The following is a 21,867-nucleotide window of genomic DNA, read 5'->3' on the forward strand; positions in this document are numbered from 1 at the left end:
TATAAATTATTTTGTTTTTAGCAAATTGGTACGGTGAAGACGGAGACTATCCCCTTTGTGGAAATTCATCAGGAGCAGGGTATGTTAAGTTATGATTTGTTTAATATTGAGTTATAGTTATGAAGTTCTGTTACTAAGGCGAATTTCTCACTTTATAGACAGTGTGAACCAGGCTACATATGTTTACAAGGCTATGGACCAAATCCTAACTACGGATATACGAGTTTCGATACTTTTGGTTGGGCTTTCCTATCAGCTTTTCGACTCATGACACAGGACTATTGGGAAAATCTATATCAACTGGTAATGGCCTAACTAAATTTATTAAAATATTATAATATTCATGTTGTTCCTTTTTCAAATATAGAATTTATTATACATATTTTTTAAATTGTGTTACAGGTGCTAAGGTCGGCGGGTTCATGGCACGTCTTGTTCTTCGTAGTGATCATTTTCTTGGGCTCATTTTACCTCGTCAACTTGATTTTGGCCATTGTCGCCATGTCATATGATGAGTTACAAAAGAAAGCTGAAGAAGAGGAACAAGCCGAAGAAGAAGCCCTTAGGGTATGTTGTTGTAGTTATAATAGACTTGGAATGACAGTATTTTTTTTTTTGTTAAATGTTTACTATAAATAAATTTCAATCTTACAATTAAAGGAAGCGGAGCAAAAAGCGGCAGCCAGAGCGGATAAGCAGGAAGCCAGGGAAGCCCACGCTCGCGAGCAGGCTGCTGCGGCAGAGGCGGCAGCTTACGCCGAGGCACATCCTGCTAAATCTCCCAGCGACTCTTCCTGTCAGAGCTACGAGCTGTTCGTGAACCAGGAGCGCGGCAACCAGGACGACAATACGCGCGAGCGCATGTCCCTCCGTAGCGACCCCTTCCAGGACTCGGTGAGCACTCAGCCCACGCACAAGCCCACCGCCAACGAATCGCACCACGAACCGGCACGCCGACAAAGGAAGGTCAGCATGGTGAGTATGCGCGCCTTTCACGCCTCCATCACGCTGCCAATGGTTTATCTAAATTTGTTGTTATTGAGACGACTTTTTTTTTTATAATTGATAATGCATTAGAAAAAAAATTAAATAAGATATCTCACGTCTGAAACATTATTCTTGCATAATTAAAATACAATATTATTTCTTAACATAAATGTAATATTATATAGAAAAAAACGTAAGTACAAAAAAATAAGTAAAATATCTGATAACATCTTGTTACTAGTGAAAAAGTGAATTATCTCGTTGCAATTACTTTAATTTAATTGTAAAGATTGCAATATTAATTTTATGGAACTGTTGGCAGCGGAACATATTCTTTTCAACTTGATTTTATTCTACGTTCACGCTGCTTCTACGCAAGAGCAAAGTTAACTTCGATTTTAAATAAATATTAATACACGATTTAAGCATTCATCTCTCATCCTCACTTTTAAAACATTCGACGTCACACAATAACAAATTCAAGTTGAAAAGAACAACCAAATTTATTTATTGATGTAAGCTTTGATCTAATTATTTATTCTCCCTTCAAATTTGCTGCTGACGCCGAAATTCAGATTTTCCTTCAATTACAAAAGATAAATCGATATAAATAAATAAAAAGACAGACTCTACTGATTGTCATTATTCTGTATATAACGAGAAATGTGTAAATCTGAAATTTGAGTCAGAATTTTATTTAACTTTGTTTTATTATTTTTGAACATCAATTCTGTGGATTTATTTGGATATTGGTTTCGAGGCATGCTATTAGTTGAACCTACCATCTCTACAATCACTTTCATTCGTTATCATTCTCATACTATTATGCCTGCAGCTGTACTTATCTTTATTTCAATTCGCATTACTAAAACAACTGTATATGCAAATAACGGTTATTTTAATGATTTATTTGATTAGAATCATTTAGTGTCTACTAATTTATGTTTATTTACGGTAAAGTAATGAAAAATATAACCAATTCTCTATGGGGTATTCATTATGTAAGCATGATTTAGAAAGAAAATTGACAATTTAGATTATAGATTGAATTTAGTGCACTTTAGTTTAAATTTTGTTTTCGAGTATCTCAATCTCCAATATTATTTTTTCAAGTAGATAATTTAAAACGGATAAATGAACAATTAAATTAGGGCTCAGAGATTTAACGACTGTGAGTCAGTCAGTCAGTAAATAAAGGTTATCGGAATAAATACTATTGGAGAGAAGGAGTCTATTGTCATGTTAGATTGTTTCTTTCGTAATGTGAATGTACGAACGGGCCGAGCTGAGACTGAACATGTCACCGGTGGAGAGGTAGGTTCGGTCAACATAACTAATTTAACATTACTAGTAACTTGTAAGAACATTAACACAGTTTAGTAATTCCTCAATTTCGATGAGTGATATGCGGAGGCTAAGTAATTTGGTCATAAAAGAACAGTCCTCATGACTATAGATGTAGAAGTTAAAATATAGCTATGGTAGGATTTAGTCATATGCAAAGATGCATGAAATTTAACCCCACATTACTTCATGTGTTTATAAACAAAGTTACTTGACTAACCGTTGCTTTTATCATTGCCAATGCTTGTCTTTGGTTCTTTGTTTATGTGTCTTTACAATAAGAGTATTGTAGTTAAAGTTACCACAATAATAATATTAATTGATACCCTTCAAGCTACAAAACCTTATTGTAAATTAACTTCATTTTAAATTTGTTTCTTCTTTTATTTAGTTAGAATTTTTGGTAGTCCTGTTTTGATTCATTTTAGTCACACATTGGTTTCACGTCTCGTATCACTTTCTTGCAACTTCCTTATTCCAAATGATTCTTGGTAAAATCCTTTATCCTCTTGATTAATTGTCTAATTATAATCTTATTGTTACTATCTCGATAATTACAATATCACTTTTTCTGTGTATTAAAGGTTCCCCACCCTGAACGCATAAATAAATACGGACAGTTGTCATATGGGCCACTGCGCGAAGGCTCACAGGTTTGTCCTTGTAGCCACATTGGTGTTTGTGTTCCCCTTCCTTTTCCTTTACTTTAGCTAATCTTATTTTCTTTCTCTTCCTCTTCTATAAAACAAATTATTATGTTTCTTGTAATTACTATTTACATTTCATATTGCAACAATTCATGAAATCATTTAAAAATATTCTTTATTAGTTTCACATTTGAATCAGAATAATGTTACATTCAATGTCATGCATTGCTGCAATTGATTCGAAAGCACTATTATTTTTCTAATCTTCATTATATTTCTTCCTTATTAGTCATTTTCTTGACTGTGCGTTTTATTTACAATTTGTTTATCGGCACATGAAAGTAAATATTAAGTCATAGTAATGTAAAAGAAAAACGAATGATTCATAATCGTACGTACATAAGTACTTCAGAAAAGCCTTAACTAATGAAGCCTCTGCGAACGACTCCCAATCAGTACTAGTTCATCTGCATTTTCCATACTCGATCCGAATTGAGGAACGTTGTATTTGAAACATTATAAAAAAAAAACTTTAGTATTTCTCGAATCCAAATAAAACAATAATAACAGTAAATTAAAGATTGACTTAATAAATAGGATTACTTGTGTTGAGTTACTAAGACCTTTTTTAAAATTTAATATGACTAGGCTTCATTGTCACTCCCTGGATCACCGTTCAATTTACGCCGAGGGTCTCGTGGATCGCATCAAATGGCTCTTAGACCGAACGGAAGAAATCGATATCCACCCGGAGCTGATCGAAAACCACTAGTTCTTTCAACATACTTGGATGCACAGGAACATCTGCCATACGCTGACGATTCAAATGCTGTCACGCCAATGTCTGAAGAAAACGGTGCTATAATTATACCTGTCTACTATGCCAATTTAGGTAATTATGTTACTACATTTACACTTGGTCTATTTTGTTTGTATGCTTTAGATAGAATACAATAGTGATACTCCATCATAACCTGTGCGTGCAATGCGAGGCGACTATCAATTCGTGTAACTTACAATCATCGATCAAGCTCGTAATTACTTAAACCACATGTAGTGGGAGCTAATCCACGAGCAAATGCCAAAGAGCACGTGACCGGTCGCAAAAGTTTGCCGAATCTTTTCCATACACTTTTAACACTATGCCGAACATAAATAAACGAAATAAGGACGAACGCTTTGATGATACATAATTTAGATTCAAAATAAGAGAAATTTTGCACTTAGCATTTCCATTATTGTTTAGTTAATAGTTCTATTTTTAAATTCTTCTAAAGCAAATTTTTGTTCAAAAATTGGTAACACTTCAAACATTTTTCGTCGCTTTGGAATATGTATATTTTCTTAATAATTATTATAGGTTCGAGACATTCTTCTTACACGTCGCATCAATCTCGATTGTCGTACACTTCACACGGTGACTTATTAGGTGGAAAAGCGCAAACGAAAGAAGCAAGGCTAAGAGGACGATCTGCATCCAGAAATCACAGCGTAACGTCACAACCGCATGCCTACCCACTGCCAAGACAAGATTCGTCGCTCGCATCTAGACCGCTTAGAGAATATGTAAGTTTATTTACTATAATACTTATTAAATAATATACTTTATTAAATTTAACTATCTTGACAAAAATTCACAATTATTAATGTAATCACAACAGTTTTTTGTTATCTAAATTTTAAATGGTCGATGGCATATTTCAGGAAATAAGCACAACGGAATGTACAGATGAGGCTGGCAAAGTGTTAAAACAATCTAACGACAACCCTTTTATAGAGTCGCAGCAGCCCAACGTTGTAGATATGAGAGGTAAGAAATTTCAGTTCAAAGACTTACACGCATCCCCTTTAAATAACGGGTATTATAGCTCTAAATCACTGTAAAAGGTTATCAGTGATATAAAGTTTCAACTTTTATACATAAGAAACTCAATCTAAATAAAAGATGTACCAAAACCACGGACATCACATCTGTGAAGATTTGTTAGTTTAAAGAGAAAACCATTGTACTAAACTATAATAAAATGTATGTATGATATCTTGTATAATTTCAGATGTAATGGTACTAAATGAAATTATTGAACAAGCCGGGAGACAAAGTAGAGCTAGTGAGCAAAACGGTAAGAGTTATAAAAGCAAAGTTAAATTCGTAAATGTTTTAGTATTACGTGAAACTACTTCAAACCGTCGCATATAGTTTCAAAGTTTTGTAGATATTTCCTTAAATGTGTTTTATTTTTCCTTAAATTACGCTTATGTTTAAAATAGTTTAAATTGAATATAATAAAATGTGTCATTAACTAAATATATATATCCATAATCACGTTTACACCGTTTATGTTATATGTTATATTTTATACATGAATATCCGCATATACACCACACAACATAACAAAACACAAAGGTATTTGCTCATTATGCAGCAAAAAGCATAATTGGCAAAATGAACCATTTGTGGGTGTCATTTATTAATCTTTAATAACATGTAAAGCCACTTGAAGCACAGTTTACGAAGTTATGAAAAGCACGCACCAAAAACTAATAAACGTTTTACATTTTTTAACCAACCCTTACACAATATCAGATAAATAAGAACTGAAAAAACTAAATTACTTATTTTTAACTATACACAAAGCTTTGCTACGCTTTTGTTTTATTTTATGAATAGTTATTTTAACTATTTTAGATTACCATAAACGTAGAATATGGTTAGGGATCTGGCAAACAAAATGTGTCGTTTATTCGGAATTTTGGAAGACATTCAATTTAACATTGACACGCTTTCAATCTTCTTTTAAACGGTTTCAGTTATTTGATATCAGGCTTAAATTTACTAGAGCAATTCGATTTCTATGAATTGAACTTAAATACTAAAGTCACGACAGACAATCTTATATCGAAGTTCTTGCCAGTTCCTTACCATAGATATCGTACTAATTAATTTTAATTACGGGAGCAGTTCTCAACACTAACCAAATGCGCGCGAGATATTATAATGCACAAGTGCATGCGCTCACACAGGTTCACTCTCTATTTCCTCATTTCCACATCCGATGGGAGAGTGTTCTGACCCGACCGGTAATAGCTTAAGCGAAGCTTTCCGTGCCAAATACTGCCGTATTTCGGGCTGCTACTGAGATACCAATAAAAATACTATTGGCCTGCTGTTATATAGGTACAGCATTGTAAGCTAGTCCCTAGAGATGCAAGGCGGGAACCATTAATGAAACATTAACCTTAATGGCTCCAATGTATACGAGTCGCCTAGCTGATGATGCTAAAGGCACAGATTCGATCCCTTGGACAATTGACATTCAAACTCCTAATGCAAACAAAAATGAAGAAATAGTAGAAAAATTAGAAATTCTTTGAAAACAACTATTTTGCCACAAAAATATGCAAGCACCGCTCTAAGCTTTACACAATATATTTTTTTAAATATTAGAAGTTAATGTGCTATATTCAAAATATAAATGTACATAAAATAACATTATCAATATAAATTTGGATAATACTACTATAATAGCAAATTACTTTTGTGCTGCTTATATAAAAGTTTTTTTTTTTTATATAAGTAATGAGCTAATTATTTTGCAATTAATACCCAAGTTAAGACAAAAATTGTAATTATTGTTTAAAAAACGAAATAGATTTTGTCAAAATTAGTAACTAAGTTGCACACTTATGTTTACTTTTTATTACTAATGTAGCTTGAACTTTATAGCAAAAACTATACGCATGTTACTTTTGTTGCAATTATTATTATTAATGCTTAAAATTTACTCTTAGTCATAAATTAATCTTATTTCCAGCAAACCTTCGTAGTATAAGTATAGGTATTTTATATCACTTAGATTGTATTAAAAAATCACGATATTCATATTTTTTGACCCTTAAAATTTAAATTAGACTAGAAATGCAATAATGACGCAACATCGCCCTCATGTAGATAAGCTAAAGTAAGCTTTGATGCAAGTTTGTGACAAGCCTCTAGTTGAATCGTGCGGACCGCTTTCGACGTGGTTTATGGTGTGAGCACAGTAACAAGCACCAGTATTCGTTGAGTATCCTTATATGACATTATTATTGAGATATAAAAATCTAAAAAAATGTCAATACAATATGTCGTCCGATAAATGACAGCCAACAAAATTCAAAAAATATGAATATTGATGTCTAAAAATTTTTAAGATATTGGCCCTTCAAAATCCATTTTATCTGTGACATGTCAAGTCCTGTAACTTGAATGGGCTGTTATTGGTTAAAGTATAAAAATAATGAGCGAATACTAACAAAATATTTCTCTCTCTCTCTCTTCAATACACAAAACACACGCTCTACGGTAACGCGACACAACAGTGTCAGTGTACTACTTCCCAACAGCCGAAGACGATGAGGATGGACCCACCTTCAAAGAAAGACTCCTTGAGTGCTTAATGAAAGGAATAGACTTCTTTTGTGTATGGGACTGCTGTTGGTTGTGGTTGGAGTTCCAAAAATACGTGGCTCTTCTGGTGTTCGACCCGTTCGTAGAACTGTTCATCACGTTATGTATTGTGGTCAACACTTTGTTTATGGCCTTGGACCATCACGATATGGATAGAGATATGGAAAAAGCGCTGAAAAGTGGCAACTATGTAAGTTTACTGAGCAACATAAATTGTTATAACATTCAAGTATAATGATAATATTACATGATAATATTTTTTTTCAGTTTTTCACCGCTACTTTTGGTATTGAAGCCATGCTAAAATTAATAGCTATGAGCCCGAAATTTTATTTTCAAGAAGGTTGGAACGTTTTTGATTTCATCATCGTGGCCTTATCATTATTAGAATTGGGTCTGGAAGGTGTACAGGGTTTGTCTGTGTTACGTTCATTTCGTTTGGTAAGTTCTATTTTAACTGACCTAGTTATATTTAATTACTATTAATGTATAAACGGTAAATATATTTATACAAATAATACTACAACACAAAAGTATTAAATCAAAAACAATAAGTATTAAAATTACAGCGATACCATGTACTCTAAACTTATTTTAAAGAAATATGTGTAAGTACGTACTTTACTTTTTATAGTCACAGTATCCACATGCATCACACACCAGTTTGATAACATATATGTATTTATGTGTAATGAAATATTTTCAGCTGCGTGTATTTAAACTGGCTAAGTCTTGGCCGGCGCTAAACCTTATTATATCCATAATGGGTAGGACAGTGGGAGCTTTAGGGAACTTGACCTTTGTACTTTGCATCATTATATTCATATTTGCGGTGATGGGAATGCAGTTATTTGGGAAAAACTATACAGGTTCTCTTAAAAAACAATTTAGCATCTCTAAAGAATTTAGGCTTGATTATTGATTATTCAGCTTCACACTCCCCAGTATTTCACACAGGGCTTGATTAACCATTAATATCATACGGGACCATTCGGTCCTCGCAGTGGCTTTATAACACGGAATGTGGCTCCATCACACGAATGGGCCTGAGATGAGACACGTTATAAAGCTATTCCACGCAGCTTGTGATTATAAGTTAAGCTTTGCATCAAGTAATATAGAAGTAACATGCAGCTTCGCTTCCCGAGGGTATTTCGATACATCAGGTCGACAACTGATGGGATCTATGTCAGTAACATTAGGCTTAAGAGAACATTTATGTGACTCTGCAGAAAATATCAAGTCACGCAATGATATGCAATAACTTATAAATCGAAAAGCTCTCACATAACAAAGTCATAGAAATAATAGAATATAGAATAACATATATCCCACTCATACAGAAATAATTCAACGCACATTTTTGATAGGTTACTCAAGCACACATTTGCTAACCCTAGTTTAATTGACCTAGAATTGCTCAAATAATTTCGGAAACGAAAACCATGAGTTAGAAAGATTTCGGAACTATTTGAACGATTGTCGGTCTTCAGAAAGGTGCCGCAGTAGCATAGGTGAAGCGCCGGTAAGCGAGCTTGTGTGACGCCTTGTTTCACAATTTGTACTTGCAGCTTCGAGTATTCAAATTGGCAAAGTCATGGCCGACACTTAATTTACTCATCTCTATAATGGGTAGGACGATGGGTGCCTTGGGCAACCTGACCTTCGTATTGTGCATCATTATTTTCATATTTGCCGTGATGGGTATGCAACTATTCGGGAAAAATTATGTTGGTAAGTCGAATTGGTGGGAGTCTTGCATGTTCGTTGGTGTATGTTAAACGTTAGTGACGTGAATGCCCGCTGAACTTGCCAATGAATCTACTTCAATACTGTAGAATACATGAGTGACAATTATATTATCATTTAGAGTTAGAAGTGTTCCATTTGTGTATTTGCAAGACTAGATATTGTGAACATAATAGTTGCTATCTATGTTGAAGTAGATTCATTGAGAATCAAGTTATTTGTTAAAGTGTGGATTGCGTCATAGAATTTTGGTACGTATGTCTCTGGTGACATGTTCGACTCCACACTTTAATTCGGGCTCCGGTCACAGTTAATTGTAACTATTGTGTTGATGTGCGTCACACTCTTGTGCTCATCTTGTTAGGTGATTGGCAAGAATCGGTGTTATCTTTCCAAGTGAGCTTTTATTTACTTTTAAGTATATTGTATTAACTCTGAAAGCCCCCAACAAAGGCGCCTCACTTGTGAGACATTCATTGCCAGCTTTTCTGATATTCTCAAATTTAGCCAGTTATATCTATATATTATCTGCATCTAATTTCTTCAATTTCAATCAAAGCCATCAAGCAATATATTATAGTATCCTAATTACACCTCAATCTATAAAATAACAAACTGCTGAGTAGAATTTGTCTATTTGCATGTATTTGCTAGAAGTTAATTATCTTCAGCAAACATATTATGGGTTTAGTAAAAAACCTTGCAAACTGTTAATGCATGGTTGTTCTTTACTTCTATTACTCCTTACACTATAATCACTGCATAAGCAGAGATTTCGAGTTATGGTACATTTCACTTCAATAATGGTATACAAATTATGACATTCAAATTAATTGTACGGTCACTTAAAATATTAATCTCTGATATGTTTTTTCAAACAAAATTTTAATATTCAAAATTTACTCATACTTAATTAAATAATTCATAACATGTAGTCTTGTCAAAAAAGTTAATCTTTTTAACTTTTTGAATAATTCATAAAATATAAAAGTCAAAACACGAAATCTCTGCTGACAAGCCAATATGTATTGTAACTTTAATAATCTTATTTTATGCCTTTACAAATATTTCATGATCAAAATCAAAAATATATTTAAATGAAGTATAAATTGTTCTAAACTTTCGCGCCAGAAGCATATGAACAGATTTTATTTATCTTACTAATTGATAAAGAACCATTCTTTACAAAATAACTTTTTAATGTTTTTAGATTTATCTAATGTTGTTAGATTCACGCTACTGTTTTGATATTTTATATGATGTTCCAAACTTATCAGATACCATAGCTAGTTACTAAATTATTATTTTCACCGTATGTGCACAGACTATGTAGACCGTTTTCCGGACGGAGATCTTCCCCGTTGGAACTTCACCGACTTCATGCACAGCTTCATGATAGTATTTCGAGTACTATGTGGAGAATGGATAGAAAGCATGTGGGATTGTATGCTCGTTGGAGACGTATCCTGCATACCATTTTTCTTAGCTACCGTTGTCATTGGCAATCTTGTGGTCAGTATTTTGATATTATTGTTTTTTGCCAAAAAATTAAATTTCTTGTTTTATGTAAAATCTTTCACATAAGAGAATCGATAACAAATATTCTAAAAAATATAATTTATTAGGTTCTTAACCTCTTCTTGGCCCTGTTACTGTCAAATTTTGGATCATCGAACTTATCGTCGCCGACAGCCGATCAAGACACCAACAAAATAGCTGAAGCATTCAACAGAATATCGAGGTTCATAGATTGGGTTAAAAAGAACGCAGCAGACGTCTTGAAGTTGGTGAAAAATAAACTCACAAACCAAATAGCCATACACGCTCCCGGTAAGATGTGTTACATTCTAAAAGTATGTTGTGGCATGTTGTTGTTTGTCAATGTAATAATTCAAAATACGATTTTGGAATATAATAAGTAAATATAATTGCGGTAGGAAGTTTCACTTTTAAACAGCTTTGCTAACGTTGTTATTGAACAGATTTGTGAGAAATAAAATCTCTATTTAAATATTTTTTTAATGATGCCTATTTTCTAGAACATGTAAATAGCTAAACTATGCCTTATAGAATATTTAAAAAGTCGATAAGGTATCATTTTTCGTACTCATAAGTTGTAGCATGATTATACAATAAAAAAAAAAACAGTTAACAAAATAATCGATCGCGTATAGAGCATGACGTGTGTGTGTATCCTCTATTATATACTTTGTGTACACTGTGCGTTGCTTGTCCCCTATAGCATTCAAGTGTAGAGCTACAGACCTTCGTGAATTAGTTTGATTTTATTCGATATTGTTCTCATTGTGTTTTCCATTTTTATTCGACCAAGTTTCTGAGTGTTGTGGTTAACTTTATCGTAAGTACATTTTTCGCTTTTATTGTCGTACCCTATACATATCATACGCTTTTCTGTGTTTTGCATGTTGATGGAAGTCATGTGTTGATGTAATAAGTATATTGAGTTGGTTACAGCTATATCGTTAAATGTGTGGATATCACTTCCAAATACTACACTACACTAAATATTTTATTGAATTTAATTTTTTGTGAGTTCTATAATTTAATATGCTTTGATATAATATCATTCGTACCATCACCATAAATCGTTTCAAGATATAATTTTTTTATATGAAATTGCATTAACTTATATATTTCGAAAATTATAACTAAGATACTCGCCTGGTCTGATTTCTATGCTTGGGTGCTGCGCCTACGCACGGTGGACAAATGACGCGCGACATGTAGGCTTAAAGGCGGCTTTATGCGGCCGCTGTGTCTCCTCAGAACGGGTGGATAACGAGCTCGAATTAGGTGCCGACCTCGATGACGGAGTACTGTATAAAGATAAGAAACTAAAAGACCAAGTAGAAGTAGCAATCGGTGACGGAATGGAATTTACAATACCAGGTAAATAATACTTGAGAAATGTGTAGTACTTGAGAATTAAATGCTAACGGTAAAAACTTATTTTTTTAGGTGACAATAAGTACAAGAAAGGTAAAATACTAATGAATAATATCAATGCAATAACGGATAACCACACGGACAATAGAATTAATTGTGATCTTAATCATCACGGGTATCCCATTCAGGTGTGAAATATTTATTGGAAAATTGACTAATTTTATATTTGACTATATATATATATATATATGTATATATTTTTGGATTGTCTTTTCAGGACGATGATACTATAAGTCAGAAATCATATGGAAGTCACAAAATTAGATCATTTAAAGATGAAAGTCACAAAGGTTCAGCTGATACGATCGACGGTGAAGAAAAAAAAGACGCCAGTAAAGAAGAATTGGGGCTGGAGGAAGGTAATATATATTAATATACATATATAATTACTGTCAAGAAAACCTTTACCTTTCAACAGTTCAAATACACATGTATTACACACATTTATCTTATTTGCGTTACAGAAATGATACCAGAAGAAGAGGCTGGACAAGTAGATCTGGCTAAATTGGACATAAAAGCCGTAGAAGGTGATGGAATCCTTGAAGACTCTCCAGCTGACTGCTGTCCAGAACCTTGCTATCAACGCTTCCCGTTTTTGGCTGGTGATGATGAATCACCATTTTGGCAAGGATGGGCCATGCTCAGACTGAAAACCTTCCGACTTATTGAAAATACATACTTCGAAACGGCTGTGATAACTATGATTTTACTCAGTAGTTTGGCTTTGGTATGTTAATTAATTCAAACAATATTATTACTACAATTATATTAAAATTGTGATATTTAATGTGTAATTTTAATACTTTGTAGGCTCTAGAAGATGTCCATTTACCGCATCGGCCGATACTTCAAGATATCCTCTATTATATGGACCGAATCTTTACCGTTATATTTTTCATCGAGATGTTGATTAAGTGGCTTGCCCTTGGATTCCAGAAATATTTCACGAATGCATGGTGTTGGCTCGATTTCATCATTGTTATGGTAAACGACAATTGTTTATTTATTTAACTTATTTTTAGGGGTTATTTTGGTTTAGTTACATGTTTTTAAAATATGGATAATCAACAGATGTTTAATCGATAGGTATTGGGAGTTATTAAGGCTACGATACAAATCAAGAATACTCGTATAACAAATACTTATTAATTTTATAAAATGTATAAAAACTAAGTATTTCTTGCTATTAAGTAAAAAAATATATACAATATAAGTAATGTTATATTTAAATTATTTTATAATAATGAATATTATATGAATGACAAGTGGTATCGTTAGTTGTCACTCGTAAACCACGGAGCCGTGATGGCGGGTGCGGATGACATCCCAGCATTCCGTTCGATGCGCACTTTGCGCGCTCTGCGGCCCCTCCGCGCAGTTTCCAGATGGGAGGGCATGCGCGTGAGTAGAGCGCGCAGTCAATACTGGCTGGTTGATCGCTCAGCAGATGGTTACGTCGTGTTGCCTGCCAAGTTGGCAATTTGTTACATTTGTTAGAAAAGTGTTATGATAGCCTTACATGATGCAGGCAGCGCGACATAAAAGCGGAGCTTTGACTGTTCGATGTCTAACACAGTGAAGGCCAAGACCGGTCCCGCTGTTACAGCTCTCGATGTCGTCTTGTTGTGTTTGTGGATTTGCTTTCATGTCTTACCCTCGAAATAAGTACTAAAACCTATTATAAACTTATGTTAAATACAAAGATCTCTTAATATGCATGATCACGGTTATTTCATTTTTCCTTAAGCCTCAACTGTGCCGTTTTTGATAATGTTAAATAATAAATTAATTTAATATATAATTAAATTAATGTTATAGATAAAAATGGTACATCTCTTTTGTTGTGTGCTGTCAGTGTCTTGAATATTATGATCCACTTCTTTGAAAAAATAAACATGTGCCTTAATTGTCGATGCAAAATATATGAGAGATCCAGGAAATTTTAATTGGTTTCTTTGGTTTCTCAAGCTTTGTATATTTCTTGAATGTTAATAACACCTTTACCTATGTATCCAACCTTATTAATTTATTTTTATTGCTACCCTTTGTTCTCAGCAGGTTTGAATGTGATAGACATATCATCTTCACGACATTATAGTGTCCTATCAATTTGACGTTGGGGTTGTAAGTCTTCATATCTGAATCATAGATATATCAAATTTCATTACTTAGTCATTCCCATATTTTACTCTAGGTACCTTGGAGTATGTAAACTTTACGTGTTGATATTGTGTGTTCTCAAAGTGCTACTATTGATTTTATCAGGTCTCGCTTATAAACTTCGTAGCGGCGCTTTGTGGCGCCGGTGGCATTCAGGCGTTCAAAACGATGAGAACGCTTCGAGCCCTTCGACCGCTCAGGGCTATGAGCCGCATGCAGGGCATGAGGGTACGTACCTCTGCCTCGCGAGCTCTACCTCTTTTCTTTATTAACTAACCATCTATCACTACACAATTCGTTCGACACCAACACATCAGTACAGAATCATAATCACAAAAATATATAAACGTAGTACATCCACTCAATCTACATCATTTTGAAACTTTTCAAACGCAATCAACTCATTGGCATTTGTCGAATATTGGTTATTATTAAATCATTTTTGAAGTCTTCGATGGCACCCTTGAATGGCTTAGTATCATCATGACTCGTTACATCCTCTTTAAAAGCTGTCGGTTTTAAGTCGTCAAAGTATATCACTATCATGTTTTGGTCTATTTTTTCTCTTCGATTACTTTTGTATTTTTAGCTTAGAGATTTGTCCTTAGATATTTGGAATGTATTTTAGATTATGCACCTTAGATTAACTTCTTTCATCAATGGCAAGAATTATTGAAGAATATCCAGCGCGCATGCGATAGATCTTAGTTCCATTCCCGTATTTATTGGATTTATTTTCATTTCGATTGGTAAGAGAGCTTCTTGTTTAATAGTTGCATGTAATTTGTTGTTGTTACACATAAATGCTTGTTCTGCATGTTTTGTTGTGATTATAAATAATTTGATTTTGTTTTCATTGTTCAGGTATATATATAAAAACAAATATAGAAACCCCTTTTTAAAAACTTAAATGTTAATTGAGATTAATTGTTTTTTTTCCGACATTTCGTCGCAAAGACTTCGCAAGTTTGTTGTAACAAAATAAAGAGTGATTTGTAATGAATAATTGCATCAGGTGCAACATTTTATTGAATAATTACAAATAATAGACGTTCACTGGCAAAAATGCTACACAGTCAGATAATATAATAATCAATTAATATTAATACATACATAAGTATTAATTTCAACAAGTTATCCATAAATCCTTTAAAAGCATTTTTTCTCTTTTTTATAATAATCAATATAATTGTTAGAACGTTACGTGAAATATATGACTACTGTTTAATTCTAGGTGGTAGTGAATGCTCTGGTGCAAGCGATCCCATCCATCTTCAACGTGCTGCTCGTGTGTCTGATATTCTGGCTTATCTTTGCTATTATGGGTGTACAACTCTTCGCTGGAAAATATTTTAAGGCCAGTTTAAAACATTTTTATACCATTTTATTAATTGTAGTTGCTTTCAGCGTAATGAGGTACTGAGATATACACATAATGAGTTTCGTGAATGATGTAGTTTTTGAGTTATGATTTACAAATATATAAAATCGAAAAACAATGTTGCTGTTCTTCAATTCAAATTTTATTTCATTACAGTGCGTCGACATGAACCACACAACTCTAAGCCATGAAATTATCCCTGATAGAAATGCTTGTATCTTAGAAAACTACACCTGGGAAAACTCTCCAATGAATTTTGACCATGTTGGCAAGGCTTATTTATGTCTGTTTCAAGTTGCTACTTTCAAAGGTTGGATTCAAATCATGAATGATGCTATCGATTCACGAGAGGTATAACTAGTTATAACTTCAATCGCCAAGATCCTGTTAACGTTGTTTAAAGCATGTTTTAATATTAATACTTGATAAATTATTTCAGGTTGGTCGACAACCCATTCGAGAAACCAATATATACATGTATTTGTATTTCGTATTCTTCATTATTTTCGGCTCTTTCTTCACTCTTAACCTATTCATTGGTGTGATTATTGATAATTTTAATGAACAAAAGAAGAAAGCAGGAGGCAGTCTTGAAATGTTTATGACAGAAGATCAGAAAAAGTATTACAATGCCATGAAAAAAATGGGATCGAAAAAGCCCCTTAAAGCAATTCCCAGACCAAGGGTGAGTATGCGTGTTTATTTTTCTCTTTAATTTTTATTATAATAATAAACATACCATGTACTATATTTTTTTTATTTGTTTCAGTGGCGACCGCAAGCAATTGTTTTTGAGATAGTAACAGACAAGAAATTTGACATGATCATTATGTTGTTTATTGGCCTTAATATGTTAACTATGACCCTAGATCATTATCAACAATCAGAAACATTTAGTGCTGTGTTGGACTACCTTAACATGATATTCATCGTAATATTTAGTTCAGAATGCTTACTCAAGATCTTTGCCCTACGATACCATTACTTTGTAGAACCATGGAATCTATTTGACTTTGTCGTTGTAATGTTTTCTATTCTTAGTAAGTATAATTTTGTTCATTTATAATTACATCGGAATCTAATAATACAACTATTAATAACTTTTTAATCTTCAGGCTTGGTGTTGAGCGATATCATAGAGAAGTACTTTGTTTCACCGACTTTACTCAGAGTCGTAAGAGTGGCAAAAGTTGGTAGAGTACTTCGACTGGTTAAAGGTGCAAAGGGCATTCGAACATTACTGTTCGCTCTGGCCATGTCACTGCCAGCTCTCTTTAACATTTGTCTGCTGCTATTCCTTGTAATGTTTATCTTCGCTATATTCGGAATGTCATTTTTCATGCACGTTAAAGACAAAGGAGGCCTAGATGATGTGTACAACTTCAAAACTTTCGTGCAAAGTATGATTCTACTATTTCAGGTACAATTTAAGATAGTTACATTTTTAAAGTACCTATATATTTTTTTTAAATATATGTCACAGCAAGCATAACACGATTTTTATAGATGTCTACTTCGGCGGGTTGGGATGGTGTATTAGACGGAATCATAAACGAGGAAGAGTGTGATTTGCCGGACAACGAACGTGGGTCACCTGGCAACTGTGGCTCTGCGACGATAGGCATTACCTACTTACTCTCATACCTAGTGATCTCTTTCCTCATCGTTATTAACATGTACATTGCCGTTATTCTCGAAAATTATTCTCAGGTAAATTGACCATATGATGTTTTGAAAAATTGCAAATAAGATTAATGGATTCTGACAATACGTAATGTGTTATAAATTTTCAGGCAACCGAAGACGTACAGGAAGGCCTAACTGACGACGACTATGACATGTACTACGAGATATGGCAGCGTTTTGATCCCGAAGGAACACAATACATCAGATACGATCAACTATCTGATTTCTTGGACGTTCTCGAGCCACCTTTACAAATCCACAAACCTAACAAATACAAAATTATATCCATGGACATACCTATATGTCGCGGTGACATGATGTTCTGTGTCGACATCTTAGATGCGCTCACGAAGGACTTCTTTGCGAGAAAGGGCAACCCCATCGAAGAACCGGTCGATGTAGGAAGGCCCGACGAAGTGGGCTACGAGCCCGTGTCGTCGACTCTATGGAGACAGCGTGAAGAGTACTGCGCGCGGTTGATTCAACACGCGTGGCGGAGGCATCGAAGAGCGCAGTCGCCCGGTGGTGGCTCCGCGTCGGGCGCGGAGGGTGGCGGCGCGAGCGGTACGGAGGCGGAAGGCGCCCCCACGGCCGTGCTGCTGGACGCGGGCGCGGGCGGCGCGCACCGCGTGGTGCTGCAGGCAGCGGGGGCGGCGCCGCGCCCGCCTGAACCCGCGCCGCCGCCCGCGCCCGTCTGACCCGCGCTGGCGCTCGCGCTGCTGCCCGCGCTCGTCGACGAGGCGCCGCTGCCGCTGCCCGCACCGCTGCCCGAGCTCTTGAGCCCACCCAAGCGCACTTAATTCTTTTTTACGCTAGATGTTTCGAATATGTAGTGTCGGCGGGCGAGCGAAGCGACGCGAGTCGGCGCGCCCGCGCCCTCTCGCGGACGATAGCCTTGCGCGTGTGGAGACGTGAGCGTTCATCGGAGTGTTTTATATTCGTGTGGCCGAAGCTTGCGAGACGATTTGTTTTGCGACCGATGTTCGCATTTACCGAGTATATCTTTTAGTGATTTACTTTGACGCGTTAATCCCGTTCTCGAAGAGAAACCGTGTATCATTTGGAGGAAGTCTTTTTAGCGAGCACGCCGTTTATTTGTCACTAGTATTATAAGATATCGGATAAAGTTGAGAAAACATTAAATGCTTATTTTTGTATTTGACGATTGACACTTTTTCTGTGTAAATGTTCATAAAGCAGATCGCTACGGAGATAAGATTGTCTAAATGTAAACGACTGTGGGATATCATTTTTCTTCCCCAAAATGGTATTCAACAGTCACAATGTGTTAGTGCCGGAGAGCGACGCGGAGTGACGTTTGCGTAATAATGCTTCACTCGGTCGTCTCCGCCGGTAAGTCGCGCTGCGCGCTGCTGACGGCGGACAGACGGCGCACTCAACTAATCAATTCAATTACATATAATTTAATATTACAACATCGACACATGTATGACACTATTATTTTACTGCTAATTCGTCTACTGCGTTTGAACGCTAGTGTAATTGTATTAAATCCTAAACGCTTAAGAAAGCAATGGCTTCGCCCATTCATATCAATGTTGTCCATAATAATTTTGAATAGTTCCAATTTTTAATGCTTCTTACTATACTGAAACAAGATCGTCTTTTAATCGAGGTCGGTCGACTCGAAATTAAAAAGGTTAAGGCAGTTTTTGCAAATATGTCTGTGTAAGCTTAGCTAATCAACCGTGAAATTGGTACCAGAGTTCACTTCCGTCCTAATTCAGTACGCATCATAGGAATCGAGCCATTTTACGTAATGCGCACCTTCTCGTAGTTAATGTAATTTCCTTCCCCTGAATTACATTAGCTGCGGCGGCGGAGCGGTCGCGCGTCTTCCCCGCGCGCGGCCTCACGCCGCCCGCCCCCGTCTCTGTCGCTGCCAGCAGGCTGGCACTGCTTCTATTATATTTAAAGCTATCTCGCACCTCATTTTTAACAATGTCGACTACAATATTGTAACTCTATCGCGTGGTAGGTGCATTACCGTATATGTAATCCAACTTGAACGAAGCGAATGGGCTATTCGAAAAGCATGAAATTAGCAATAAGAGATATTATTAAATACCTAAGAGATCGAACGTCCCTTACCGAGTAAGGTAGATATTATTAAAATATTTTTATTTTTCGATTGACATCTCTCTAGATAATGGAAGTAGCGCAATTGTGAAGATGATAGAGCTATAATCGACCGCAGCGTCGGAGAGTTCCAAGTAACACATCTCTATTGGTCGAAATTGTGCTCCGTCAGTATTGTCTATTCTAGCACAAGAAAATTTATTAATCATTAAATTTTGTATATTACCCTTGGGAGTGGTCCATTTTCTACTTCTCTGTACATATTCAGAGCTTATAGCCGGGAGGAGCCCGAAACGCACTTCGCAACACATACTTTATCGTGTTACTATTGATATCCGCGAGTCGCGCAGCGATACGTAATACGCTTGAAGCAATAACGTGAAAGTGTGGTCGAATTCGCTTTTATATTATGGATCACGTCACTGAATAGTTGTGTGTCGGTTGTTTTTCAATTCGTTTTTATAAAATGTGAAATTTTTGGAAGTGCAAGACAATCTAAACGTTGCAAAGTTTTAAGAGTCGGTGTATTTGTAAACTAAGATGAGACGCTTAACGTTTTGCACCTATTTTGCAATAATAATAATTACGATTACAGATAATAAATACGTAGATACTTTTATAAAGAGTTACCAGAGCGCGGTGCATGGGCCAGCGAATTTCCCCGTCGCGAGCGCACGCACCACGCCACCCAAGCGAAACCCAAATGACTTGGTTTCTTTCAGTTACTGGTAACAGTTGACATTGCCATTCAAGTTTCGACCTTACTCGTTCAAGCTGACGGTAGCATAGCGCCAAGGAACGGTTCATCCATTTAAAATTATTTAATTTAAAAGTTTATATTCGAACGTGATATTAACGTGATATTATCCAGTTTCACGTGTTGCTAAACACAATAGTAATCCATAAGAAGATTATATCAATATATATATCAAAATAATGATCGCTAGATATCTGTAAGTAGTTCCTTTATTATAAATATCCGCTTTCGTGAGATAGCCTACGAATTAACCTTTTGTCAAAAACATTATTGTAGAGTAGAAATAATTTGTTAGATGAAAATAAATGACTGAACAGTTCATCTGGCGAATAGCTCAAATCTCAGTCGCAGTTTGAACCGCTCCGTGACGCTCGAAAAATTTATATCGTTATGTTGATTTCTGATTATGAAGTTATTGTTTTGGTAAAACCAAATATTTTATCTACTATTAGGCATATTGGCACAAAAAAGTTGTGTTTAATTAAGTTTAGACAATAAGTTACAATATCATTGTATTATTTCTTTGACTAAACTTATGACAAAAAGTGAGTTCAGTTTGCTGAATGATAGAGATTTAATTGAATATTTATTATATATATTGTTGAAGTTTGTACAAAATAAATTAAGTAAACGATAAATATAGAACTTGACTGCTTTAATTGATTGTTTAATTTTTTTAATCATCTAAATATTAATAATTTATGAATACATGAGAGCTTTCCGTTCCCACAACCATAATGTAACTCTTACGATTTGTGTAAGAATCATGTGTAACAGGTAAAACCGATTGAAGGAATATAGAATATAATTAGTAAAATTGAGAATAATTTATCATGACGCACTATGCAGAAACTTATTCTGCTATAAAAAAATTTTATGGCAATACATTTTAACAGACTTAAAAAAAAAAGTTCTCAACTCGATTGTAAAATACAATTTTATGATAGATTGCCTATAGTAATACATACATACGCAGTCATAAGCTTAAAAATGCCACAAATTGATAAGCGATTGGAATAGGCGTTCTTAAGAACTAATCTCTGAAACTACCAACCTGAATAGTTGTTTTTTTTGTTTAGTACCTACTTATATCTCATTTATTGACATTATATGAATATGCTATCTAACAGCAAGCTACGACGCTAAGGCACACTGTTACCATATGAATACTTATCTGGTACATGAAGCTCCAATGAAAATGTTAAATGTGAGTAACACAACCAGATTAGAACGTGAAACCACTGGCCACTGGCCTTGTCTTAAAATGTACAAAATTTTATTTCATCAAATATCAGTATAATCAATGTCTAACTTTTTCTATATTAGGCATGGAGTCTAAAATTTAAAAATAACTTTATTGCATATAATAGGAAATGAAATATGAAATAAAAGACATAGGGGTGGCAAACGAACCAACGATTAGCTTGGTAGCCCAATTTTACTATGGCCACTACAATTGACAATGAACACTTTGGTTACTTTTTGATTATAAACTTGGTGTAAACATATAATCGTATTGAAAAAATCCCAATAAATCCAAATAAATTAACTTGAAATTTTATTAAAAATATTGAATTATATTACAAATAGATTAAAAGATCCGAATAAAAGATCATTGTCTATTTTTATTTTGTTTTAT

The 21,867-nt window shown here is 34.8% G+C and overlaps 1 protein-coding gene across 1 annotated transcript in view; it reads left to right on the forward strand.

Annotated features, from left to right (window-relative positions):
- The window catches only part of Para (paralytic), a 71,410-nt gene extending 50,523 nt beyond the window's left edge, over positions 1-20,887 (forward strand). Inside the window, 28 exon segments of the mRNA XM_064216856.1 lie at positions 22-79; positions 159-303; positions 403-567; positions 661-975; positions 2,916-2,984; positions 3,627-3,870; positions 4,339-4,544; positions 4,683-4,788; positions 5,033-5,098; positions 7,338-7,615; positions 7,693-7,866; positions 8,997-9,159; positions 10,499-10,686; positions 10,800-11,004; positions 11,962-12,084; positions 12,154-12,269; positions 12,359-12,500; positions 12,606-12,871; positions 12,955-13,128; positions 14,410-14,532; positions 15,539-15,661; positions 15,842-16,036; positions 16,125-16,370; positions 16,455-16,725; positions 16,801-17,105; positions 17,192-17,395; positions 17,479-18,055; positions 18,058-20,887. Coding sequence (XP_064072926.1) covers positions 22-79; positions 159-303; positions 403-567; positions 661-975; positions 2,916-2,984; positions 3,627-3,870; positions 4,339-4,544; positions 4,683-4,788; positions 5,033-5,098; positions 7,338-7,615; positions 7,693-7,866; positions 8,997-9,159; positions 10,499-10,686; positions 10,800-11,004; positions 11,962-12,084; positions 12,154-12,269; positions 12,359-12,500; positions 12,606-12,871; positions 12,955-13,128; positions 14,410-14,532; positions 15,539-15,661; positions 15,842-16,036; positions 16,125-16,370; positions 16,455-16,725; positions 16,801-17,105; positions 17,192-17,395; positions 17,479-18,055; positions 18,058-18,380 — 5,570 coding nt within the window. The 3' untranslated portion in view covers positions 18,381-20,887.
- Positions 20,888-21,867: the final 980 nt, after the last annotated feature.

Source organism: Vanessa tameamea, chromosome 14 (genome assembly GCF_037043105.1).
Source record: "Vanessa tameamea isolate UH-Manoa-2023 chromosome 14, ilVanTame1 primary haplotype, whole genome shotgun sequence".
Taxonomy (NCBI): Eukaryota; Metazoa; Arthropoda; class Insecta; order Lepidoptera; family Nymphalidae; genus Vanessa; species Vanessa tameamea.